Here is a 26,195-nt window from a genome sequence, read left to right on the forward strand (position 1 = left end):
TCCCCACTGCCATGTGGTGCAGCAGGCACACGTCCGGAGCTGGGAGAGGCGCAGGGCGTGGGCTGCAGGCCCTTCTGTCCCTCCAGGTTAGCGCTCACTTGCTGCTGTAACAGGTGGCCCCCACTTCCACATGCCTCTGGCGAAGGTGGCACCTGTTCTCACCTCTTGGCGGCAGTGGGCCCCGCTGCCCTGGGCGGGACGTCAGCTCTTCCTGTCTGCCACGTTCCCTCATTGCCACTGCTGCTAGGTAGGCCCCTGGTCTCTCTGCCGGGGATGTTGGCCCACCTGCCTGTCAGTGTTAGGAACCGTGAAGTGAAGGCCACCCTGTGGGTACACTCTTCTCCCAAGGTACCGCTGTGAAGCTGGTTTCTCTGAGGCTGGTCTGGTCAGGGAGTGGCATTATCTGTCACCGTTGCATGAGGAGGTGAAGTCACTCATCCCAAGGCAAGTGACAGGGCCTGGGGACAGCTGTCCTGGGGAACGTGCCCCCTGGCTGTCATCAGACACTCGTGCGCCGGTCAGTGTCAGCGGGCACTCGGGCACAGTCCTGGCATCAGCCAGCAGCACAGTGGCCTTTGTGGCCAGCCAGCCGGCCTCTCCTCCCGCTGAGCCCACGGGGACTGCCATTACCACCGACCACGCTGCACCACGCAGCCAGCCTCCCCCGAGTCCCTGGAAAAGTTTGTGACGTCTGAGTTAGTCTTGCTCCCATGCCTTTTCCATTTGCAGCTGCGCCGCACGCAGAGCGAGGCGTGCGTTTGCAGACAGGCCCTGGGTGGCCTGGTTCTCGCTGCCTCTGCCCGCAGCGCCACCCCGGAAAGGAGGGCGTCTCCAGCTGGGGCTTGGGGGGATGAGGTGCTGCGATGGGCAGGAGTCCCTGAGGGGACGGCAAGCTGACCTGACGTGTCTGCGTAGATCTGCAGCCTCATGCGGGGAGGCATCGCCGAGCGAGGGGGCGTCCGCGTTGGCCACCGCATCATCGAGATCAACGGACAGAGCGTGGTGGCCACGGCCCACGAGAAGATTGTGCAGGCTCTGTCCAACTCGGTCGGGGAGGTGAGACTCTGGGCCCCTCAGTGCGAGTAGTCACCGGCAGCCGCTTCTTCCTTCACACGGGAACCCTCCCCCCCGCCCCCCCCCCCCCCCGGGTGGGGCTGGCACACCCCGGGCAGGGGGCAGAGCAGGGGCGGGAGGGGAGAGCCGCAGCCCACCTCTCCTTGGCAGATCCACATGAAGACCATGCCCGCTGCCATGTTCAGGCTCCTCACGGGCCAGGAGACCCCGCTGTACATCTAGGCCCCGCGCCGGGCCCAGCGGAGCAGGGGCGGACCGGGACCTGCCCCTCCCTTTTCTCTGACACGAGGGGCGTGTCTGTCGGAGGCGCGGCATGGGAACCAGTCTCCACTGACCAGCCCAGGGTGTCGCCACGTGCTGACCCATTGCTCATAGCGACTGACAAGGTGTGTTGGTACCTCTGTGTGGCGTCTGTCCTCCCCGACGGCCCCTGAGGGGCTGACGGTGCCGCTGCTGCGGGATCGTATGGAACTCTGAGGAAGGAGCTGGTCCTGAGTCACATGAAGGGTGACGGCCACGGCGTCGAAATCGCGTCCTTCCTGAGCCACTACCGCCAGGTGGACGTTGCATTCCAACAAGCCGTTCTTCGGACTTGAGGGTCTCCGGGGGGCCCGTGGCCACAACTGCTGCCCACGCTCACCTGCCCTCTGTGGACTTACTGGGGCACGCCCCACCCCCAGGGGAAGAGGGCAGCCCACTACCAATACACACACATGTGCGCGTCCCCCCCAACACACAACCCACCGCACATGACCCCCCCGGGTGGCGGGGCCAGTATTCGAGCGCGTGCAGGTCGCCCGCTAGCCTAGCGCAGCCCCTAGAGGGCGGTGTGCGCTGAGCCGCGCTGCCCGAAGGCTCCTCCCTGGCCCGGCAGATACACTGTGACTAAGAAGCCTTACCACCCCGAAGCGCTAGGCCCCCGTGTTCCAGGAGTGACCCGTGTTGCATGCAGCCGCCTTAGGGAGACTCGCTAACATCACTAATAAACGCGAACTCAAGACGAGGAGCCGTCTGCCTGGCTGGTGTGTCCATGAACAGGGAGGTGGGTGACGGGCTTTCCGCCCACCCTCGGCTATGCGGTGGCCCCCATGCCTGGGCCTTGGGGCGCTCACCCCCCCGGGAGGGGAGCTCCAGGCAGCAGGCTGGCCCTGGTGACAGGGCCCCAGGCCTGCCCCTCATCCACCAGTGTCCCAGGAGTGAGAGGGGCTACCGACTTGCTGCCGGAGAGACAGAGGGTGCTGTGGGTGCCCTGGGTTACATGGACACTTCCTCCTGCAGTGGTGCACGAGTGTGTGTGTGTGGAACAAAGTCGGACCACTGACACCAGCAGTATTCCTACCTGCAAGTCCGGGCAGCCTGTCTCGAACAACAGGGGTCTCTACGGCTCTCGCATAGCTTATCTCGGTCCGGGGCCACAGTCCTGGGGTCACCTGGCATGGGGCAGGGCTGAGTGTGAGCTGGGGCCTCGGCCCCCCCATAGGCCGGCTCAACTCCCTGCTGCGTGGCCACCCAGGAAAGGCCCCCCCACCCCGCCCCAGGAGGTGAGGGTCCCACGCAACCACACACACTAAAAAGTCCAAATTCAAGAGCTTTTGAGGCAGGGCCTACTGGCCTCAGAGGTCGTAGGCATGAAGGGGCAGCTTTGGGCAGCGCCAGCAGGACCTCCGTGCGGCTGGGCACCTGCCCTTCCGGTCTCGCGCCTCTGGGAGGGGCCCCAGGTGGCCCGGGTGCCCCCGCTGCCCGGCTGGCCTGTGCCCGCCCCCCAGCAGGGTGCACGGGCTCGCAGCCACTGTCTCCGCCCCACTCAGACCTCAGAGACATGGGGGCCGGGAAGAGCTTTTATTAAAACATCGACCTTCATGAAAACACCTTGAGGTACATTAAATAAACACAGCCTTCCAGTGCAGACAGACCTCCTGTGGCTCAGAAACAAGTTCCTATAAATTCTGCCTTGATAGCAGCGTCAGTGAGTCTATACGGCTGGGGGAGGGCGAACGTTCATTTGAAAGGAGTGTCCTGTGACGCGGCTTCTCACGGGCCGGGAACTAGCTCGGCTGTGGCCAGCGGTGGGGGGCACCTGAGGTCTTGGAGGAGGGGGTGTCCGCGCCCCCAGTCTGCCGCAGAGATGGGCCCAGAGCACCCCCTGCCTGAGCATCTCACCGCCCCCAGGCCCTGCGGGTTGGGGGGGTCCCACTGTGGTCTTCCCCAGGGGAGAGGGTGTGCCTGTGATTGGGGGGGCTGTCCCTTGGTGGCCCACCCATGTGGTCCAGGATTCCGGGTCCCAGCGACGCTAAGCAGAGCAGGGCCAAGGGTTCTGGAGCTGGTGAGAGGGGCCCTGGCCCATTCCCAGGGGCTCTAACTGAACCCCTCTTCCCAGGGCCTTTCCCAGAAGCCTGGGTCCTGAGGCTACGAGGGACCCCAGGCTGGGGGAGCCCAGCTGTGTGGGAGCAAACCCAGACCTGAGGAGAGGGGCTGCGAGCGTGGGCTTCAGCCAGACACCCCACTTCCCCTTAAGGGGCGGCGGGGGTGGATGGCAGAGAAGGAGGGAGAAGCAGCCAATTATAGCACCAGGCCAGTCTCCCAGGGGTGCCCTCACCCTGGCTGCTCAGTAGAGACACGTGTGCCGGAGTGCCCCCAAGAGGTGGGGGTGGGAGCGGCCAGGGCTGACAGCCCCACCGAGGGCCCAGCCCAGGGACCCTAGGACCCCAGAGACACTGGAAAGGCCCTGCCGGTAGATCTCAGGGGACGCCCCTTGGAAACATCACCATGTAATTTTGCAGCCAAGGGAGTGGCTTTGGGGGACTTGAAAAGCTCTCCATCGAGAAAATTAGAGAACAGACTTTCCGTGTTACAGTCTGAATAAAGTGCTCTGAAGTTTACCTCCGGGACATCTGCCTGGTTGTCGTCAGAGGCGGGACCCATAGCTCCGAGCGCCCACAGCTGACGGCACAGCGGCGTCCTTCCACCTCCTTGGTTCCTGGCGCCGCAGGGGGTTCGGCGTCCCCTCCTCAGCTTCCGACAGCACAGACACGGGCACCAAGCCCAGCGTCCCTCCCAGGGGCTGGTGGTGGCTGTTGTGGGCGGTGCAGCTGCAGGTGTGCCCCTGGCTGCAGAAAGCTCTCGAGGACAGAGCTGCTCCAGGGCCACTGCTGGGAAGCAGCAGGTGCTGGTGCTGCCAAAGTGCCCAAGTTCAAGGTGCCAGAGCTGCCGGCCAGAGGCGGCTGGGTCTGCCTGTTCCTGCAGACCCGACTCGGTGGGTGTTCATGAAGACATGGCTGGGACCTGCTTTCTCAGGAGATGCACGGGTCTGGGCGACCAGGCCTCATTCTCCCGACGCCAAGGAAACCCAGAAAGCGGGCTTGTCACCAGGGCTCGCGGTTCCAAATTCAGTGAACACACATCTGCTCCATAGTACTCGAGCCAGTTAGAGACAGCGCACTGGGGAGGGAGGTACCCCACGGAGGGAGGGCAGACAGCAACAGGGGTCTCCGCAAAGCCCCTCGCCACACCCGTGAGCTGCCCAGCCACAGCGGGCCCCCCCGCACACGTGTGAACACAGCCTGCTGCCCTGCAGGCGGAGCGCGGACCCATAGCAGACACAAGGCCAAGACCAAGGGAGAACAGAGCACACAAGACCACGGCCTCATCACTTCATGTCACCTCCGTCCCCTTAACGCCACGGCAAACTGGGGCTTGAGGGTGAGGGGAGCCTGGGTTCCGGCAGCCCTGGTCTTAACAGCACTTAGTGTCTTCATTCGTGCCAGTCGCCTGCCACCCGGCTCTGGTGCCGCTGGTCAGTGCACAGTGCTGCCTGCCTGGCACAACCACGGAGTCCATGAGGGACAGGAGAGGGCCCTCCTGCCCTGTGTCACCCCCAAGACGACGACTGATTGGGCCCCTCCTGAGAGAGGGACCAGCAGCCCCCAAAGCCACCCCCACAAGCGCACTGGTTTGCAGCAAGGCCACTGCCACCAGGCCTGTCTGTGGTCCCGTCTAGACTGGCGACCGCTTCACACCCGGTCCAGAACAGCCTCGCGAGGGGTGGCACTCCTCGGAGGTGACGGTCATGTGCCGCGCCTCGGCGGGGAGGACGCAGCTGGCATGTTCCAAAAACTTAGCCACCAAGACCCTGCCATCTGCGTGGGCCTTGCCGTCTGCTGTCAAGGGCGGCCGCTCTTTGGAGACCACCCGCGAGGCCTCCGGCCCTGCGCGCTGCTGGCTTTTCCAGGCGTCTGGCTCCCGGGGCGGCGCAGGCTGCTGCCGACGGGCACAGGCAGCTGTGACAGAGTGAGACCGGGAAACTAAAAGCCAAGGGAAAAGATAAAAATCTGAAAACGGCCGGAACCAAAACAGCATGGAAGACAGCTGTTTGATGAAGCCTTTTAAAAGCTGACGCAAGCATGCTGGCATTTGGAGGTCCGGGTTGGTGACAGGAGCATCCCTGCCTCCTGTGTCCCCTCTGACCACGGTGGGGCCTGACCCCTCTCAGCTCCGAGCTAAGATGGCATTGAACCCCAGCTTCCTGGAGCTGAAGGGTTGGAGACAGGCAAAACCACAGCCGGCCGGGCAGGGAAGGGCCATACAGGGCGGGGTCCTCCTCCTATCCCCTCTCAGCCTTCCCAGCTCCATGCCCTTTGCCCTCATCGGTCTGATGGGGTCTGCAGACAAGTCTGCCTGGAGGCCAGAGCTCGCTGAGAGCCCTGTCCCATACGGCGTGCAGACAGCGCCCACCAGGCCGAGGCCCCCCGGATGAGTGCTGGTCTCGGCATTCCCAGGGACAGCCAGCGGTGGGCAGGCGGCAGCGACCCACTCACCAAAAGCCAGATCGAAGCCCTACTTGCCCTGTTTCAAGTCACACGAGAAACTGAAACCTCACGTGGGGCTGACCTCCCCTCAGTGCAAAGCCTCACAAACACGGCAGAACAAGTGGCCGCGTGGGTGTGACATCACAGCCTCTGGGACCCCACACAGGGGATGGGCAGGGCAAGGCCCAGAGGGCTGGGGGAGCCCCACTTCTGGGCAACACTGTGAGGAGCTGGATGGGACCCCAGGCTACCACGGACCATGCATCCCCGTCACCCATCCCCGCATTCACAGCAGGCACCACACTGTTTTAGAAAAGAAGCGTCTCACCGGTCCCCAGAGCAGCCCGAGACAGTCCCGCGTCAGGGTCTTGGCTGCGGCGGGCATCATCTTCACAACAGAGAACACCGCGAACACCCGGAAGGGAAGAGGGAATTCTGGTCACACCACACTCAGCCTCCCCAGGCAGAGACATGCACTTGCGCTGCCAGCCCAGCAGGGGGCGCCCCGCCATGGGGCAGGCAGTGGGGCTTGGCCAGCCCATGGGGCACAGCGCAGCAGGCCAGGGCCACAGACCAACTTGGGCCCCTCATGGGACACCATCCACATCTGGGGCCTCCAGGGACCTCGGGGGACGCAGGCGTTGGCTGTGCAGAACACTAACCATCCGATGTGGCCAACAGCGTGGGATGGTGGATGCAGAGGTAGCACTGAGATAACCTGTCACTCTACCACCTCTTCTCGCCACCCAACATGTCCTGGTTTGAGGACGTGAGTGTCACCGAGAGGGACAGACCAAAGAGCCATCAGGGCCACAGAGCGGGCCCTCCATGTGTGTAGGGCCCTCCCGCCCCTTGGTGTGTGAACCTGGGCTGGTGTTTGCTCTGAAGGGGCTGGGCCTGGAACACGGCGACAGCGGGGCAGGGCCGGCGGGGCTTCTCTGTGGGAGCGGCCACTGGGCGGAGGAGGTCCTGGCAGAGATGGACTGCCGGCCTGGGGGGGCCGCAGGGGCAACACCACACATATCCAGGCCATGACTGACTTCCCCAGGCTCCCAGGACACAGTTTTCCTGGAACCTATGCCACCTGGGGTTCAGGGGGCCGAGACACCCACAGGACCTCCCCTGGGGTCACTCACTTTCATGTTGTGACAAAGTCCCCACAGCAAAAGCCACCAATCTCCACAGCAAACACACGGCCATCGTCCCCGCCCACTGCAGCAACCCGGGACAAGGTGTGGGCTCTCCAACCTCAGGGGCACAAGACCCCCCACCCCCGCACCGCATGGCTGGGGGGTTGGTGTGAAATACAAATTCCTGGGATTTGGGGCGCAGGGACTTTGGCGCCACGCCCTACAGCCCCAGGGGGACACTGCCCACGCGGAGAGCCACAGGGGCTGACTGTGACCCCAGCGAGGCTGATGGCCGCGCAGAGCCTGGCCCTCGGCCCTTCCGGGGCCCCAGGCAGGTGCGGGCCCAGAGGCTCACACTGGGACCCGGCTCACCCACCTGGGGGGCTCCTCACCCCAGACTGCCCACCTCCTTCCCGGGCCAGAGCAGCAAGCCTGGCGGCACGGCTGAGGCCCCAGACTGCCCACCTCCCTTGGGGACCGAGAACATCAGGCCAGGGTCTCAGTGTGGCCCTGGGCAGGGCCCCAGGGCATGGCCTGGATGCTCAGGGGTCACTGGGCCTGCATGGCATAGGGCAGAGCCAGACACATGCTGGGGACGCAGGTGGGCGGCGCCAACCGTACCTGCTGCCCAGGACGAGCATGGGGTGGGGTCGCTGGCGGAGCGGGTCACGTGACCAGCACCCTGATGTGCCTGGGTGTCCCGGTCGGGGCCCTGGGGGCATGTGAGGCTGGGGTGAGAGGCTGGCGGCGGGGCACCCACAGGGCCGTCAGAGGACAGGTGGCTTGGGCCTGGTGCAGTGACACCCTCGGACGCTGAGAGGCTCGTGCTGTTGGCAGGCGCTGCAAGGCAAAGGACGCCGCGTCAGCACAGGCCCAGGTGAGCACAGCGCCACCCAGGGCAGGGACAGAGCCCCAAGCCCCTCCTGGCAGAGGGCGCAGAGCCGTCCCCGGGACACACCCCATAACCTGGGGGTGGGGACACTGAGGAGGTGGCAGGTGCTCTGTGGTGCAGGAAGGTTGGGGCACCAGACTGTGCCCGAGGAATCATTCCGGAAGGCGTGTGGGTGGGACTGCACAGTCCACAGTGACTAAAAGTGAGACACCAGACAGCCCCACCCAGGCAGCCCCTGGCAGGTTGCAAGTTCAGAAGGTGGGGCAATAGGATGCTGGGCAAGCAGGGCCTGGGCAGAGAAAGGTGGGGCACCAAGGCATCCCAGCCAGGCCTGGTGGGCACAGAACCTATGCCCCCCAACAGGGGGTGCAGCCCTGGTCAGCAGGTAGTGCCGCCCGCCCACCAGCCTGCCCCGGGGATGCCTGCCTGGTGCTCCAAGCTGAGGGCCGGCGGCCTCAGCAGACGCTGGGAGCACGCCAGCACCGCGGATTCCCCAGAAACCCTGCAGGCGGCCTGGCTGGCAGGGCTCGGACAAGCCCACAGGGACTTCAGAGGCCCCGAATGTGTGAGCACCGCTCTCCACCTGTGACAATGTGCAGGCCTGGTCTCGCCCCTCACTCTCCGGGGCAGCGCCCGGGGGAGGCAAGGACAGACCCCGAGTCAGTTTGAAAAAGATCCCCAGTGAACCTGCTCGCCCGATAGGGTCCGAGCAGCTGTCCCTACCCTGTCCTCTCTCCCCCGTCCACTGTCTGCCCCAGCACCTCGCAGCAGATGCTGCGGAGCAGGGAGCGGCCCGTGTGGGAACCAGAAAGGTGACCCGGAGCTCAGACATCATATGCGAAAACGGAAATTCTTCAGGACGCTTACTCCCCTCCTAGAACACCATGCGAACGGGAGATCTACAAAAACACATGAACTGCCTCGCGAGGAGAAAGACTTTGTAAGCGACAGCAGCTACAAAGGAAGAAAGAGTGTGATGACTTCGGCGACGACAAGGATGCAGACTTGGGGAACGCAAACGCTTCCTGGGGGCCAGACTAGTGCAGACTGGGACTGGTTTGGAAACGTTTTACTCTTGCACATTTTCTCACATCTCTTATTATTTAACGAATACTTTTTCTTATAAATCTACAGAGAGGAAAAACTGCAGGAGTAAAAAAATGGACCAAAAACGGACCTACCAGTGGCCATGTAAAGAAGGTGCTCACACGTAATAGCGTGTTTGTGTGTATCGTGCGCCCCTAAAACCAAAATCTGCCCTGCCCGGGGGACTCCATCGGTTGGAGCGTCGTCCCATGCACCAGAAGGTTGTGGGTTTGATTCCCGATCGGGGTATGTATGGGAAGCAACCAATCAATGTTTCTGTCTCGATTCAATGTTTCTCTCCATCTCTCCCCCTCCCTTCCTTTCTCTCTTTAAAAAAAAAAAAAAAAAAAATCAATAAACATATCCTTGGTTGAGGAATAAAAAATATTCTTTTGATTCAACTGAGAACATTTTGAGACCTCGCTGGCCACTTTTCACCAGTGGGAACGTGGGGACTTGCGTGCCTCAAGAGTAAGAAATGGAGAGTGCGGAGCAGCAAGAGGAGAAGGAGGAACATCCTGTGAAGGCAACACACTTGTTACTTCGAACACTGACGGGTAGGCTTACCTTGGGAGCTGCAGCCGCCAGTGGCACCTGGGTCCCGGGGGCTGGTCTCGGTGCCCTGCTGCTCGGCACCCGGAAGCTAGAGCAAGAAGCAGAGGCGGCAAGTGGGAGCAGGCCCCAGAGCTCAGCTCCCGGGGGAAATGCCGAGAGACAGGCACTTAGCTCTCCCCTTCTCTCCCTAAAGGAGTGCGGTGCACGGTTGAGGATGCGCTCGCCAAGGCCAAGGCCCTTTCTCTGACCTTCTGCAGCCAGAATACAGCCCACCCCAGGGCCACGTGCCATCCTAAGCCCCCTCACCTTCGCCTAAGGGAGCTGTTTGGGGGCCACACAGGACCCTCCAGGGTGACTGCAGGAGGTGGGACAGTCCCTGTCCTCGGTTCCAGCCCTTTCCTCTCAACCACCCTCCCCTCCGACTTCCACTCCGTGAAGATGGTGGCCACAGGAGAGACACAGTGATGGCCCCGTCACGCTCTGGGCTACCACAGCTGGGACCCAGCCCAGGCACCTCACAGTCTTGGCTTCATTGGGTGCCCAAGTCACCCAGCGTTCACGTGGGCTCTCTCCTCCCTGGGTCTGCGTCCCAAGGCTGCCTCCCTGGCTAAGCTGGGGCTCAGCGCCTGAGTTCAAAGGGTGGGGGGTGTTTCTGGGTTGAATGTGGCCCCATGGCCAACAGTCACAGCAGCCTTGTAGCCTTCTCCTTAAGTGGGCCCACTAAGCCCAGACAGGCCATGGGAATGCGAGGGGCCCGTCCTCACCTCTGCACACAAAAAATCTCAATCCTCATGCTACTTCGGGACCGTTCTGGGAACATGCTTGCAGGCCATGAGCTTGGGGCTGGGGCAGGGAGGGCGGGGAGGGGGGGCAGCCCGGGAAGGCCGGGCAGCTGGTGCCTGCCTCCTCCTCTCCCACCATGCCCATGAGATCGCCCGCCCGCCCACCCTTGGCCTGTCTGGATCTCTCCTTTTGCTCCCAGGGTGGCGCTGTGGCAGGCGTGACCCTCCCCCCAGTGCCAAAGGGGGAGAACTTTTTAAAAACGATCCTGATTACATATAAAATAACCACACAAGCACTCACCTCCCTTTTCACCAAAATCGCTACATGCCAATAACCAATTCTGGAAATCTCTGTCAGTGAGCCTCTCTAAGTCCCCCCAAAGAGGACAGCACCCTGAAGCTTTGTTCACCTGCCGTAACTCTCCTGCAGCTGACCTGCTTTTGACTTCATTTATTTATTTATTTTATTTATTTTTGCAGAGATGGGTAGCAGTACCTGAAACAGAGCTCCTGGTAATAAATAAATAAAAAGAAACCAAGAGAAATGAATACCCAGTGGGCCTAGCTGGGAGGACATTGGGTTTGTTTCATACTTGGCAGGCACGTCCCTGGCTCCCAGTCAAGTGTGGTTGTGAAAGGAGACAGCTCGGCTCCTGGAGGCAGGTCCGGGGTGACGGGGCTGCTGAGGAAAGGGGCCTTCCTGCTTTCCCTGACGGTGCTCTTTTGACCAGTTACTGTGATTTAAAAATCCACCGGGCCCTGGCCAGGGGGTTCAGTGGGATGGAGCGTTGTCCCCATGTGCCAAAAGGTGGCGGGTTCGATCCCCGGTCGGGGCGGGTACAGGAGGCAACTGATGGACATTTCCTCTCATATTAACGTTTCTTTCTCTCTCCTTCCCACTCTGAAATCAATAAATATACCTCAGGTAGGGATTGCAAAAACAAAAGTCAATAGGCATTGAGATAAGTAAGCTAAACTCCCCTCTCTCCCTTTATTTTAGGGAGCCCCGTGGCCACAGCACCCTACACAGAAATTTTCCCAACAGGATGGGGCCACTCTTGTAGATGCGGCTATTGCTGGGGCTTCCAGAGGCGGCGCCCCGACAGCAGACGGTCATGTAAACCCTTTCCACACCCGCAGAGGCCCCTCCGCCGTCCCCTCCCCAGGGGCTGGCTGGGGAAGGGTGGGCATTGCCATTTCCTTCCTGGGCCCTGGATCTCAAAGGGACAGTGAGGGGGGGTGCAGGAGGCTCTGGGCCCGGTCTGCGGCCAGCACCGCTCCCTGGAGGTGGCCTGGGAGGGGCCGCAGGTCAGAAGCACTCCACAGCTGCCGGGAAGCCCGAAGGTGTGCGTACCTGGGGCCCCTGGAACCTCCCTGGTGGCTGCAGGGTCACCTCCATCTGCCTGGAGTCCGGGCCCGACCTGGCCCAGTTCTCAGCGTGTTTCCTCAGCTCCCTGCACGTGTCCCTGCTCAGCCTGACCACTGTGCTCGCCACCCCTGAAGCCTCCCCGAAGTTCACCTGTGCCCTGACCACTCTGTCCTGTGCTAGCTGCCGTGTGACCCTTTCAGGCGTCCACATCTCTCTGCCCTGGCCAGCGCCCTTCGACATTCGGTAATGACAATCATGATGATGAGAATGCCAAAGGACGGCAAGTGATTTTCGGTGACTCGGAGCCTACGATGTGCTGACAAATGCCCTGCTCCATCCCTGCTTTCCAGATGAGGCAACTGAGGCTCCACCCTCTTACCCCCAACACCCACCCTGGGCCGGGCACACCAGGCACCTCCCTGCCCTGCAGCCTCCAGGGATCCCTCCCCAACCAGGTGACAATGACTCGGAGTCAAGACAGGCCAGAGTCCCCTGGGTGTCCATGGCCGGAGCCCCACAGTTAGAACCTGTACCAGCAACTTCTGCGCTGTCCCCCCCAAACACGGGCCTGTGTGAAACCCAGAGCCGCCTGTGGGGGGCCACGGGGAAGAGGCACAAATATTGGGGTGGGGCCCCCGGGCTGCTGGAACCTCTGCAGGTTCTGCTCTGCGGGCCCATGGTCTGTGCCCCACGGCAGGGCCAATGAGCCCCACGTCCCTCAGGCTTGCTGAGAGGCTCCCAGAGAGAAAAAGGCGAGCGGTCCCCTTACCTGGCTGGCCGGGGCTGGGCCCACCACAGCCTCGTAGGGCGGGGGGAGCTCAGCGGGGTAGAGCAGGCCCGGGCTGTTGATGGCCATGTCGTACAAGGCGCTGAATGGAGAGGGAGCGAAGTCCAGGTGGAGGCCCCTGTGGAGGCGGGGCCGGGGAGCGGTCACTCTCAGGGGGCGGAGCTGCACCTGCAGCGCTCGGTGTTCCTCCCACAGGCGACAGAACGTCACAAGCTCCTCAGTCTCCCTCCTCACCCACCAACCGTGTTTGTGAAAGAAAAGCCTAATTCACTAGGCAGCGTTAGCTTTTCTCTTCTGGAAAGACAGCACTGTTTTCCGTCAACCCAGTGGCTCCATCCATTCGAATTAAAATGGTCCTACAGCTGATTCAATCTTTAATTAAAACTTGCATGTTATAGTAATTCAAGAGCAGTTCTGGGTTCCCTGAAAAGCAGTGGAGCCGCTGCTGTCTGGCTGGGATTTTGTTTTGTTAGCCTGCAAAGTTGCCAACAGAAACTTCCACCTCCGAGCCACCGCTCCCTTCTCGGGCCCTGCTCTGTTCTCCAGGCAAACGTGCTTTCACAGCCCTGGCTGGAGTGGCTCGGTTGGTTGGAGCATCGTCCCACAAAGTGAAAGGTCGTGGGTTCGATTCGCACATGCCGGGTTGCGGGTTGGATCCCTGGTCGGGGGGGGGGGGGGGGGCCGTACAAGAGGCAACCGATGGACACTTCCCTCTCTCATCGATGTTCCTCTCTCTCACTTCCTCTCTCTCTAATCAATAAGCATGTCCTCAGGTGAGAATGAAAAAAAAAAACAAACATGCTTTTGTAGCTTGCTTTCCTCTTCTCCACTGAAAATGGTGAGGCCTTTGCTGCTTCTCTCCCCCAAATATTTCCTGCCCCCCCCTCAGGCATCAGTGGGCAGACGCACCTGTGGGCCTCGGCTGTGGGCGTGCAGCTGTACTCGGGAGGGTAGTAGGGGGGTGGGGGCAGAGGTGGGATGAACTCATCGAAGTCCAGGGTCTGGTGGAGGACGGTACCGTGCGGGGTGGCGCAGGCTGGGCTGGCGGAGTGCGCCCTCTGCGGCAGGAACTGGGGGAGAGAAGGTCAGAGTTACCGGGGACACCTCGGGCAACTTGTGACTAATTACGCTAATTGCTCATAAGCTTTAATTTGGAATGTCCATAATTTTAAACAGTCAGGCCCCGGTGGCTAAACACACATTTTACAATGATGGCTCTGTGAGGAAGACCTCGGCACCAGAGCCTCCGTATGCTTTGCTTCCCACGCGGTGACGCAGAAGGCCTCTTTTTAGAGGAAAGGCACAGCCTGGGAAATCCTGGATTCCACTCCCACTACTGAATGGGCATCTTGGGATGACACCATCAAAGCCTGTGGCCCAAAGGTGTCTCATGCCCAAGGTTTAAGACAGCACTTCCGCCCTGACCGGTGTGGCTCAGTGGGATGTCACAAACCCCAAGGTCACAGGTTTGATTCCCAGTCAGGACACATGCCGAAGTCTCGGGTTCGATCCCCGGTTGGGGTGCATGCAAGAGGCAACCGATTGATGTTTCTCTCTCACATCAATGTTTCTCTCCCTCTCTTTCTCCCTCCCTTCCCCTTCTGGTCTGTCTTGAAATAAATCAAATCTTAAAAAGAGAAAAGAAAAAAAGACAGCACTTCCTACAATGCGGTTGTGAGAAAACACCGGACCTTCAGTGTGGTTGTCTCCGTCCGCTACTGAATTTCTACAGTGAAATCAACTCGGGAAATGCCACCTACCCTCCCTCCCTCACCCCCCGAACCCCGCAGCAGTGTACACTAGTGTGTTCGAGGCCCCGAGGAGGCCTGCACCGGCAAACCCGCTCAGGGGCTAGTCCAGCAACGGAACGTTCCTGAATACTTCATCACAGGCCCCTTTGGGCACACGGTACCCAAAATACTTTGCATTTCCAGGGAGTTCACACACTTTGTAAAGGTCTGCTTGGAGGGAGAAGGATCCTACCTGAGCTCCAGAATGTTCCATGGGGGGCAACCTTAAAACGGAGACACCGCTGCTTTGGGAGCAAACCAGGTAAAAATCAAGCCGAAGGAATGCTGCCTCTGTCCAGTTTTCCGTATCCACCCCTCGACAGCACGGACTGGTAACCGTTTCTCTCTGCACCCTCTGGTCATGGCTCCCCAGAGGTGAGCTGGTGCCTGAGGCTTCCCTCCAGGTCCAGTCAATATGTCACGGTGAGTGTGAGTGACTACTGTAACTCACGATGAACGAGAAATGCTGGTAGGACACCTGCTCGATCCGTGAGAACCACGTGGCATGTTCCGGAAAAGACCCGTCACGGGAGGGCAGCTAAGCAGAAATAGCTTGCAGCCGTCGGGGAGTGGAGAAGGACCACAGACACGGAGGGCAGACCACTGCATCTCACTGCGATGGAAGGGAACGGGACCCGGTGCGATTTCTCTGAAGTTTATGCAAGAAATGAGGCCCGATGCACCAAGCAGCCCGCAGTCAAACAGAAGACTAGGGCCCCGGACCAAAAGACGGGTGGACGTGTGCTCACGTGTGTATTTAAAGTTGAAAGAAAATGCTCACGTTGTGGACGCATTGGTTTGACGACTGTCTGCTGTGATTAGCCTTTCGGGCTCACCAGCCCCCCAGCGGCCCCTGTCTGACAGGTGCGCAGCACCCATCACCCGAGAAGTTTCTGTTGAACCCAACCTCACAGAAGGAAGGCCCGGCCTCCATCGGGGGCTGGACTGGCACTGGGGTGAACTTGGGAAGTGAAGATACGGGTGAACTTGACTGACATGGAGGCTGCTGGGGGGGCAAGGTAACGTCCCCCCCGACCTCTAACTAGCTCTGTGGACGAGCCCACTGTGAACTCGCCTGTGAAAGGCACGGAGTCCCGTCTGCTTTTTCAGAGAGAGTTCTAGTTTACAAAGCACACGACTGGAAGCGAGAACGTGAACGATGATGCTAAAGATGAACTTAACTAGCCAGTGCCTGATGGAGGAGAAGGTACTGCAGGCAGTGTGCTGTGGCTGCCAATCAAGTGAGCTGGGAAAATAACAGCTTAATGAGAGAAAAGAGGAAAAATGAGGTTACACCTCAGAAATGAAACTAAAGAAAGGAGATAATAGGCACTTTGGAGCTAAATGCTTTCTCCACTAAGCTGTATCAATAAGCTGCATTTTATCATCAGCCTGCCTTTGGCTGTGACGTCCAAACCTATCAGAGTAACGAGCTTTCTAAATTCTGCCAGCAGGCATAACTTTCTGCATCTCACGAATCCACGTATTCGCTACGCGAGCTGCAAAAACAGTTCATCCCACGGTGCTGACCCACAGAAACGGGAGGGGGTTGTGGGTCCTTTCCACGCCAGCTCGGCCCTTAGCTGTGAGGCACGTCTGCCGTGGGCAGCTCCCGTGGCCTCCCGCGCACACGCCGCACTGAGAAGACACTCCCTGACTTCCCGTTTCTGTGTTTTTAGAGCGGAGCTGAAACCTAAAGGTACCCGAAGAGACGTGTGTGCGGACGCCCCCTAGAACGTTTTCAGTTCTTATCCCAGCCCCTTGCGGTCGGTCGCCTCACCCACATCTAAACTGACAGCAACAGGCTTAGTAACCCTCTTCGCCTGATTCTTCCCCAGATACTCCGTTTTGTTGCAATAGAAATAATTACCTGTTTGAACTCAGCATTCATGGGGTTATACAGAATATGCACTTATAATCCAAATACCACTGGTGAGAACTGGTTTGGGGACAGACGGAACGGTCTCTTGGAAGGCTTATGACCAGACTGCTGAAATGGTGAACCGCGGGGGCTTCTGGCAGGGGACGGTGCCGAGGGCGGAAGTGGTGGGCCACACGCACAGGTAGGACTGTGGCCACGTGGCCCGTGGGCCCGTCATGGCTTGGTTAGGAGAACTGCGACCAGACGCTGCACAAGGCCCTTGCTGGAGCACCACTGGCAGAGGCACAGCCGGCACCCAAGACCAGAGCCAGGGAACACGCGAGCACCCACAAAGGAAGGATGGCCCAATGACGTGTCACATCTCCATGAGGGTGTGGTGCAGCTGTGAAAACATCTCTCTACATAGCGACCCCGAGGGAGGCCCGTGATGCTTTCAGGCTCCAAAATCAAGTTGCAGAGCGACAGGCAGGGTGTGCTCGCATTTTGGTTAAGGAAGGACGGAAGGGAGAAAGGGGAGGAAGGAGGGAGAGGTGGAGGGAGGGAAGGAAGGAAGGTGAACCATTTATACATGTTAATCAAGAAATCTAAGAAATCAGGAAACACACAGAAGGGTTCGTGGCAAAGTTTCCTTAGAAAAACGGGATGGGAGAAGGGATTTAATTAACTTCATCTTTGTATACCTCTGCATTTTCCTTGTTTCACTGATTGTATATTACTTCTTTAATTAAAGAGTCTAATGAAATGAAGGAAGGAAATGAAAGTCAATTACATCTCAATAAAGCTGGGGGGGAAAAAAAGAAAAATTTTTTTAATTAAAAAGAGCTTGTCAGGCACCCTTATGAGCCACCAGGTTCCGGATCCCAACCTTCAGGGCGTGACGGGGATGCCGTCAGCTGGCCCCACCTTTGATCCACATGGCAGATGGTGACTCCACGTGGCCCCCACGCCTGCGCAAAGCCCTGTCACACCTGCTATCTCATGCATCCCCTGCGGCAGCCCGGGGAGGACTGCGCAGCATCAGCAGCCTTTTCAGAGGACAGGAAAACCGCACACATAGGCGGCGATGTGCTCAAGGTCACGCCCTGGTCCCACTCGAGGCCATGGTCAATGCCGCTGGTTCTCTCTGAAGTCCCCTATGGTTCAGCAGGTCAGCAGTGTAGCCAGGGCCTTACAGCCTTGCCTGGCCCATGGCCTGTGGTCACAAAGGGAGAGGGACTTGTCAGCAGGAATCTCATTGATTTCTACTTCCAGGCCAGCGTTTAGTGAACTATGTATTTATTTATTTTAAAAGATTATATTTATTTACTTTTAAAGATTTTATTTATTTATTTTTAGAGAGAGGGGAAGGGAGGGAGAAAGAGGGAGAGAAACATCAATGTGTGGTTGTCTCTCGAGCGCCCCCTACTGGGGACCTGGCCTGCAACCCAGGCATGTGCCCTGACTGGGAATCGAACCTGTGACCCTTTGGTTTACAGGCCAGCACTCAACCCACTGAGCACCACCAGCGAGGACTGACTTACACAGTATTTAGCGATGAACCAAGCTAGAGCTCTGAAGCTGCTGTTGTAATTGTAACGATACACAACTCTCTACTCCCACATAGCCCTTCACAGTCGAGGAACACCACCAAGGACCATGGCATTCACGGTCAGCACCGCCACATTCCAATGACAAACTGATACTTCCTCCACATTACAGAGCAAAACAGGCCACACTTATGGGGTGCTTGCCAGGTACTCCCTTAGGTCCACATCAGAGCTGAGGAAACTGAGGTTCAGGGAGTCGCCTGTCCTGAGTCACCTGCCTCACAGAACAGGTGGGGGACTCGGACCCAGCATGGCTGGCTTCAGACCCACGATTCCTGGCCCAAACAGCCCAGACACAAGTATAACTGTGTCCGCTATTCTAGCTGCGACAAGCTTTATTCTTCCTCAGCTGGCAATTTCCATCTTAAAGCTTCAAGCCAGGGAATGCGAACTTCTAGCATTTCCAACCCTTTCGTTCTGTCAGTTTGGCCAACTGGCGTGATATTTACAGATCCGTAGTAAAATCCAAGAGGTGAGGAGACCCTGTGTCAGTTACCCTTTCCTCTGCACATCACACTGGAGAAAAACACCCACATGTGGCCTCGGTGAGCAAGGCGCCAGGTCACCGCTGCTGAGGAGCTGCTTAACGGAACGCTCCCGGAAAACCGGAGCCCGTGGGGAGGACGGCCCGGCCGGGACAGCTGTGCAGTGCACCCTGCGTGCGAGCAGAACCACTTCAGTTTCATACCTGCCCCCGGTCCTGTATCTCCATTAACTGACGTATCGCCATCAGGTGGACGAGAAAGAACAGATAGAACAGACAGCTACAAGAGTGACTTTTTCTATCACGAGATGCAGGAAATATTGTGGGGGAGGCCGGGTAAGTCCTGAAGGGCAAGTCCAGAGAGAGAGAGAGAGAGAGAGAGAGAGAGAGCGAGCGAGCAAGGGAGGGAGGAGAGTGAGTTAGAGACAGAGATAGAGAAAGAGAGAGAGCAGGAGAGAGACAGAGAGAGAAATAGAGACACAGAGAGAGAGAGACAGAGAGGCAGAATTCCTACTCCTGGCATCAAAAAACACCATCTTTCCATCAATTTCTCCTCCTTGTGCTGACTCTGGCGGTTCTGTACTAACAGTGGGCTGTGCTCCGTAGGGGCTGAAATAACAAGGAGCCTTCTTTAGTTGTTGAGTGTGCATGTTTGCGGATGTGTCCTGGAAGTGTGTGACCCCGTGGGCCACCTCTTTGCTACCCCTGGGAGACCCTGGCCGGAGCATCGAACGGTGGCCAACCAGCAGCCCGCGCTGGGGTGTGAGCTCAGGGTTAAGGAGCGTCTCCAAAGAGCACAGAATGAGCAGTTTCTTGAGAAGCCTTCGCCTTCAAAACAACCTTCCTGCATTACGGGGGCACTTGAGCCTGAGGAAGGAGCCCTGCCCTGGAGGGCGGAGCCGGAAGATGTCTAGGCCTACAGGGGTTCACTACAGTTATGGGGGGCACACACCAGGGGCTGGGGCTGTCAACAAGGAGCTCCCACAACACCTGAAACAAACACAGCGTGGCACTAATCGTGCACACTCTCTGCAGTGCGACGGGACCTCCCAGAATCTCCAAGCACCACAGGCTGGGGCGGTTGGGCTGCGCATGCTCGGGAGGGAAGGGGCCACTCACCATCTGCAGGACGTCGGAGGAGACCATCTGCATGCAGCACATGGCTGTGGCCAACGTACACACGATGGTGGAGAGGACGTTGAGGGCGCACACGCTGAAGAGGAGGTCCTGGGGGAAAAGATGCAGGAGGGAGACGGTCAGCTTCACCGCGGCGACCCAGACAGCAGATCCCTGGCGTTTCTGTCAAGGTCCAGGATCAGTCTGCCAGTTGCCTCTATATCATGGAGGTTTGGTTTTGTGTTGGGTTTTTTTGGTCATCAAAACTGGCCTTTCCATGCCCAGGTAATGAAGCCTCCACAAAGGCCCAAGCACTGGGTTGGGAAAGCTTCTGGGTTGATGCATCTGGGACACTGGGAGAGGGGTGCCTAGAGGGGGCATAGAAGCCCTCTTCCTTTCCCCATGCTCCTCCCCCTTCCCCACACTCCACCCTTTCCCCATGCTCCGCCCCCTTCCCCACACTCCACCCTTTCCCCATGCTCCTCCCCCTTCCCCACACTCCACCCTTTCCCCATGCTCCGCCCCCTTCCCCACACTCCACCCTTTCCCCATGCTCCTCCCCCTTCCCCACACTCCACCCTTTCCCCATGCTCCTCCCCCTTCCCCACACTCCACCCTTTCCCCATGCTCCGCCCCCTTCCCCACACTCTGCCCTTTCCCCATATGGTCTTTGTGTGACCATAACTTTTTATTTTTCTGGGATAAATGTCCATGGGTACAAATGCTGGCTCCTATGGGAGCTGCATGCTTAGTTTTATATGAAACTGCCCAATTATTGAACAATTAAAAAAAACTTTAAAAAGAAACTGCCAAATTGTTTTCCAGAGTGGTGGAACCATTTTACATTCCTGCCAGCAATGTCTGACTGACCCAGCTTTTCTGAATCCCTGCCAGCATTTGGTGTAACTTTAAAAATTTTCATTTTTATTTTATTTTATTTTATTTTGAGAGGGGAAGGGAAGGAGAAAGAGAGGGAGAGAGAAACATCAGGTGGTTCCTTCTCCCACACCCCCCAGTCAGGGATCGAACTCACAACCCAGGCATGTGCCCTGGCCGGGGATGGAACCAGCGACCTTTCAGTTTGTGGGATGACGCCTGACCCACGGAGACACACTGGTCAGGGCCTCATGTCTTCTTTGCGGCCCTGTGATGTTAGACACTGGTCATGACCACTCCCTGACATTCTGCGTGGGGAGAAGCAGTCTGCCGTGGCCCTGAACTGCCGGGCACTTTTTGCTGGATGTGTCCAGAGCCAGCGTGCGCCTTGTCTGCCCTTCACCTGGCCCATTCCCCAGGGCTGTGTCTGCCACAACAAGCAACCTTAGGAAGGAGATCCCATCTCCCCCGACAACGTGCAGTCGCACTTCAAGGCAGCAGGCTCCCGGGCTCAGTGTAGCTGCCTGTAAGCAGCCCAGCACACACGCAGGCTCCCCGCGGGGCCTTCTGCACCACCCCCGGGATGTAAGGGGTCTGGGGAATTGGCTCAAACCAACGTGAAGCTCTGGCTACTGCTGTTCCCGTAAGAAAGAAAAAGTCTTTTGTCTCTGGACTGGGAGTCTCATGCCTTATTCTGCCAGGGAAGCCACAGTAAGGTGTAACAGGCTAGTTTGTCAGCTCCAAAGTAGGGAAACAATCTGAGACTCCACACGGCCCCTGACAGTATGTTCCACCTGCAGCTTGAGAAGACACGCGGTTCCATGCTATTCTCTCTAGTAGAATGTATCTCACTCAAAACAAGTAACGGGTGAATATTTGTTTGAAAATGTGTACAATATTTCATTGTTGCCCTGGCCAGGTGGCTCCGTTGGTTGGAGCACTGTCCCGTACACCAAAAGGTTGAGGGTTCAATTCCTGGCCAGGGCACAGGCCTAGGTGGAGGGTTCGAGCCCTGGTCGGGGCGTGTACAGGAGGCAACTGATCAATGTTTCTCTCTCAGATCGATGTTTTTCTCTCTCTCTCAAAATCAAGAAGCATATCCTCAGGTGAGGATAAAAAGAAATATTTCATTGTTCTATCCTGCCTTTTGAGTTCAGACTAGAAGGAGATGATGTGCTTAATTTCCACATCTCCAGCCACGCACAGAGAATGATTCACCACCAGCTTTAAGCAAAGGAGCACATAAGCAAGACTCTACAAAAACTCTGAGCAAACGTCCTAGTCACCAGTGGGAGTGGTACGTGTGTTCAATCTGTGACTTGTTTTTTTTTTTTTTAATCAAATTTCTCAAGTGATGAGCATTTCCTGGACCAGATTTCAGGCAGTTTCCTGGACCAGATTTCTGTCTCTGCAGAAAGCAGCTTTCGCAGCGGAGGCCTTTGCGGCTGACCTGAATACTGATCCTACGGAAGGAGCTAAAATTAGGCTGCCTGGTGGAGAGGGTCCTTGAATCCCACAGAGGAATCTGTGGAAGCTCTCATTTCAAGACGCAAACACCCCACTTAAGATCTCTGCACATTTAAGTCCATTTAGGCCTCCCTTTGGAGTCTCAGGCACCATACATCACCCAAATGTTGCTGCCAGAGGACAGCGTCTCATACAACAAGAGCACTTTCACTGTTCAATGGCACTCTGAACTTGGAGAAGGATCCACGAGGAAATGAACACTCTCCCACAACGGGGCAGGGCCGGAACTCACTGGGCCGTTAGGAACCTGTCTCCCGCCTTCGGAAGCAACAGCTCTTAGCCTTCAGTGGACAGATGTAAATTGCCTAAACTACAATCTGTACAAATAATCGTAATTCACAGACTACGTATTTTCTTACAGTTCCATTAGGTTGTTTCCTTTTTTTTTTATCCTCTACCGAGGACATGCTGACTGATCTGAGAGAGTTGGGGGGAAGGGAGGGAGAGACACAGCAGGAGAGAGAGAAACATTGACTGGCTGCCTCCTGCATGTGCCCCGACTGGGGTCCGAACCCGTGACCTTTTGGTTTACAGGACGACGCTCCGACCAACTGAGTCACATTGGCCAGGGCCAGTTCTATCAAGTTATTTAAGGTCAAGAAAATGATTTGCCCCCGGTGCAGAACCCAGCATGCCACGTCTCCTGGTAAGCCACAGAGAAGTGGGGTGGGGACTCAGAAACAGACTACTGCGCCTATGAGTAAGGGAGAAGACAGGATGAAGCTGACCTCACGGGAAACCAACCACACCATCCGCACCGAAACCATGCAACAGCCGGAGTATCACCAGGATCAGGGCCAGGCAGGACAGCCGCACCCCGGACAGAAGAACAACAAGGCTCCTTTCCTCCTCTCCCCACCTGCCCTTGCCCCACAGGGACTAGACCCAAGGGGGAAGGGGCCTGCCGTATGCACCCAAGGACAGAAGGCAACCCTGTCCTCCTCTCTCCCCAGACTCCAGGGGGCTCTCTGGGGGCTCCAGTCCCCCACATACTGCGTTCCCTACATGCGTACAACAGAGCTCCTGACACGGGAGCACGGCCACACCTTTTTTTAAAAAGTGGAGTGCACTTTCATTTAGGGAAAAGAGGAGAAGAATTGGGTGCACTGCTCATACGCATTGTTAAGCAATTTTGATTTTCAGGAGTTAAAAAGAAACACTCACAGAAAGAGGAAGAAAGGAATAATATAAACAGTTTTCTATTCCATTAGAAAAACTGAAGAGACAAAACAAAAATAAGTAAAAAAAAAAAAATTAAAAACATCAGATGCTGTACATTAAGACTAGGTTGCCAGGGGAAATTGTACCATTTGGATTTCCAGATTTTTTTGAAAAGGCAACATCAATAGCCATCTGCTCCCAGATGGCGGGACAGCAAAAATGTGAGAAAAGCCGTAGAATCCACCGCACCCACACCTGCAGAGACTTTCCTATCCACTCAGAGCCCACTTCGCACACGTCAGAGGTGGGACAGTGACATGGGAAACCTGGAAAACCAGACCCAGCAACAACAGTACCCTGCACATGAAAAATCTACACTCCTGCAGAAATGCTCCTGGAGAGAGATTCCCCCAGCCACTGAAAGGAACACATGCGCGAATCAGATGGTCCCCAGTTGTCTGCAATGCTCGGGAGATGCGCACAGGGGCGGGGGCGGGACCCGTGGCCATCACCTTGAGGGTCAGCCGCACGGTGTTGCAGTCCTCCCGCAGCGGGTTCAGCTTCAGTGTCTCCCCCAGGTTGCTGCAGCCGGTCGACTGGTGCTGTGTTTCACAGCAGACACACACCTCGACACTGTCAAACTTAATCTAGACAGAGGAACACAGACAAGAGCTCACAATTAAAACGGCATTCGGCCCCGGCGGGTGCCCTCGAGCAGAGATGCGCAGGTGCAAGCGCCTCAGCTCAAAGCATCCCGGTTCAGTTTAAGTGGTAAAGACAAAGTGACTTTTGTTGTTGTCGCCGACAAAGCCATGGAAAATACCGGGAGGAATTCCTCCAAATTCCTGTTTTAAAAGCAATTGATAGAAAAGAAAAGTCACTAGATTGGTAGAAACCTAAGCTAGACTGTTGAACAAGATTACAGATGCATTACAGCAAGAGATCCAAGTCCATGAACGGAAAATTCCTCACCCTGAGTGGTACACGGGGACGTGTTGTGCTAGCTCTGTGTCCTGGCACCTTCTGCTCACAGGGTAGCAATTTCCTACCCCACTTCACCACCCGTCAAACTCCCGTTCATCCATCAAGACCCAACCCCACACCATCCCAGAGGCTTTGTGTGGCTTTCCCTCTCCAGAGCCGCCTGCCTCTCCTCTGAGCCCTGCCTGTGCTGGAGACTCCTGCTTTATCCAGCCCACTTCCTTGTGCCCCCTGGGCCTCCCAAGGGCAGCCACCACATCTCGGTATTCATGGTGTCAATGAGCTGAAGGCATTCAAAAATGCTGAAGCAATAAAAGTGCCATGAAAAATTTAAAACCATGCAAAGATAAAAAATTGCAATTCAGGCCCTGGCTGGTGTGGCTCAGTGGATTGAGCACTGGCCTGTGAACCAAAGGGTCACTGGTTCGATTCCCAGTGAGGGCACATGCCTGGGTTGCAGGCCAGGTCCCCAGTAGAGGGCACTCGAGAGGCAACCACACATTGATGTTTCTCTCCCTTTCTCCCTCCCTTCCCCTCTGTCTTAAGATAAATAAAATCTTTTTTAAAATGTAATTCAGGAGGTGTTTTCAGTTTTTAAAAATTTTTAAATATTTTTTATCCTCACCTGAGGACATATTCTCATTGCTTTTAGAGAGAGGGAGAGCGAGAGGCGGGGAGAAAGAGAGAGACATCGATGTGAGAAATATCTACTGGTTGCCACCTTTACGTACCCTGACTGAGGACTGAACCTGCAACATTTTGGTGCATGGGACGATACTCCACCCAACCGAGCCACACCGGCCAGGGCAATTCACGTGTTTGTAAAAGCCTGAAAACGAGGAAGAGACCCAGGGATCACACCTGACCCCAACCTGCTGCCTGAAGTGACTCCAGAAATGAGGGGGAGGTCACTGTGCCCCACAGCTCACCCAGCCAGAGCCACCCTCCCCCACTCACTCACTCTCAGGACTCGTGGGTCCTTCACCCACACCCGCAGCTGCTCACACAGACTTCCGGGAAAGTGAAATAAAAAAGGGACAGCCTTAGATCAAGGGGGCCACGGCCAAATTTTCACCAACGTGAATCTCTGGAGAGTTTCGTCTTGACCCACCTTATAAGGGGGACCCAAAAACCCCGGGAATTTATATATAAAAAACTGTATTCATTCTCATATGTTTTTTAAAAAGATTTTACTTATTTATTTTTAGAGAGAGGGGAAGGGAAGGAGAAAGAAAGGGAGAGAAACATCAATGTGTGATTGCTTCCCACGCACCCCCTACTGGGGTCCTGGCCTGCGACCCAGGCATGTGCCCTGACTGGGAATCGAACCAGTGACCCTTTGGTTCACAGGCTGGTGCTCAATCCACTGAGCTACCAGCTAGGGCTCATTCTTGTATGTTTAAATGTCGGTCACCTTCAAAATTCTCTCCATTTGATGAAATACACCTATTGAGACATTTTTCTCACTGCTTAAAACAGTGTTTGGACTCGTTGATTTTAAGCCTTTTAGTGCTTTTGCCATTTCTTGTTTCACCTCTTCCACATCAGCAAAATGTTTCCCTTTGAGGACTTTTTTCATCAGGGGAAACAAAAAAAAGTCACTCAGAGAGAGATCAAGTGAACAGGGAAGGTGAGGCATGGGGGACATGCCCTTTTTCGTCAAAACCTGCTAAACACTCAGCATGGTGTGGGGGGGGCAGTTGCACTTGTAAACCACCCATCATGAAATAGGCAAACGCATTCAACGAGTCTTCAAAAAAATTCACTGAAGCTGAACGCAGCCTCTCACACCACCACCAGCTGGAGCACTGACACAGATGGGTTCCTGGAACACGCACCTAGCAGGGGAAGCCTGTCCTACAGGAGCTCCCCACCAGAGGATAATTTCAGTATTTTGGGGGTCCCCCCATCCCCTTATGCCTCATTTTTGCTCTTTTAATTCAATCTCCTAAAATCATTCTGATTTTATTTCTGGATTTCTACACGTGTTTGAGTGAGTGGGGGGTGGGCACCGCAGTCTGAGGAAGAGAAGTGTACCGGCTAGAGACCAGGCACGAGGAGGCAGCTCATACCTTGGCTACCTCGTCTCTGAGCAGCAGATGAGCCCAGTTTCCACAGGGAGCAGGAACCGGGGCTCTGGGGGCAGTGCCCACAGACCAGGGTCAGCAGGGTCAGCCACATGCTGCGCTGGGCCTCAGCCCACAGGTGAGGATGGAGCTTCTCCCAAAGCTGTTCTGGGCTATGACCTGGGCCACCTCTCCTTCCCTGGCTGTGTGGCTCCCACACTCAGCCATCCTGAAGACTCCGTGAGC

General features: G+C 57.0%; 2 protein-coding genes across 13 annotated transcripts in view; one reads left to right on the top strand and one right to left on the bottom strand.

Annotated features, from left to right (window-relative positions):
* Positions 1 to 2,078, top strand: part of APBA2 (amyloid beta precursor protein binding family A member 2) — a 79,231-nt gene extending 77,153 nt beyond the window's left edge. For all 12 annotated transcript variants that reach the window (XM_071219447.1, XM_053912779.1, XM_053912777.2 and 9 more), the window contains 2 exons: positions 916 to 1,056; positions 1,225 to 2,078. In XM_071219447.1, coding sequence (XP_071075548.1) covers positions 916 to 1,056; positions 1,225 to 1,296 — 213 coding nt within the window. In that variant the 3' untranslated portion in view covers positions 1,297 to 2,078. The remainder of the gene's footprint in view (positions 1 to 915; positions 1,057 to 1,224) is intronic.
* Positions 1 to 26,195, bottom strand: part of ENTREP2 (endosomal transmembrane epsin interactor 2) — a 163,903-nt gene that overhangs the window by 2,482 nt on the left and 135,226 nt on the right. The window contains exons 4-14 of the mRNA XM_053912789.1: positions 23,415 to 23,549; positions 19,342 to 19,449; positions 13,390 to 13,550; positions 12,463 to 12,598; positions 9,555 to 9,630; positions 7,631 to 7,849; positions 6,208 to 6,267; positions 3,955 to 5,375; positions 2,414 to 2,504; positions 899 to 1,621; positions 163 to 672 (exon numbers count right to left, since the gene is read on the bottom strand). Coding sequence (XP_053768764.1) covers positions 5,068 to 5,375; positions 6,208 to 6,267; positions 7,631 to 7,849; positions 9,555 to 9,630; positions 12,463 to 12,598; positions 13,390 to 13,550; positions 19,342 to 19,449; positions 23,415 to 23,549 — 1,203 coding nt within the window. The 3' untranslated portion in view covers positions 163 to 672; positions 899 to 1,621; positions 2,414 to 2,504; positions 3,955 to 5,067. The remainder of the gene's footprint in view (positions 1 to 162; positions 673 to 898; positions 1,622 to 2,413; positions 2,505 to 3,954; positions 5,376 to 6,207; positions 6,268 to 7,630; positions 7,850 to 9,554; positions 9,631 to 12,462; positions 12,599 to 13,389; positions 13,551 to 19,341; positions 19,450 to 23,414; positions 23,550 to 26,195) is intronic.

This window comes from Desmodus rotundus, chromosome 10 (assembly GCF_022682495.2).
Source record: "Desmodus rotundus isolate HL8 chromosome 10, HLdesRot8A.1, whole genome shotgun sequence".
NCBI lineage: Eukaryota > Metazoa > Chordata > Mammalia > Chiroptera > Phyllostomidae > Desmodus > Desmodus rotundus.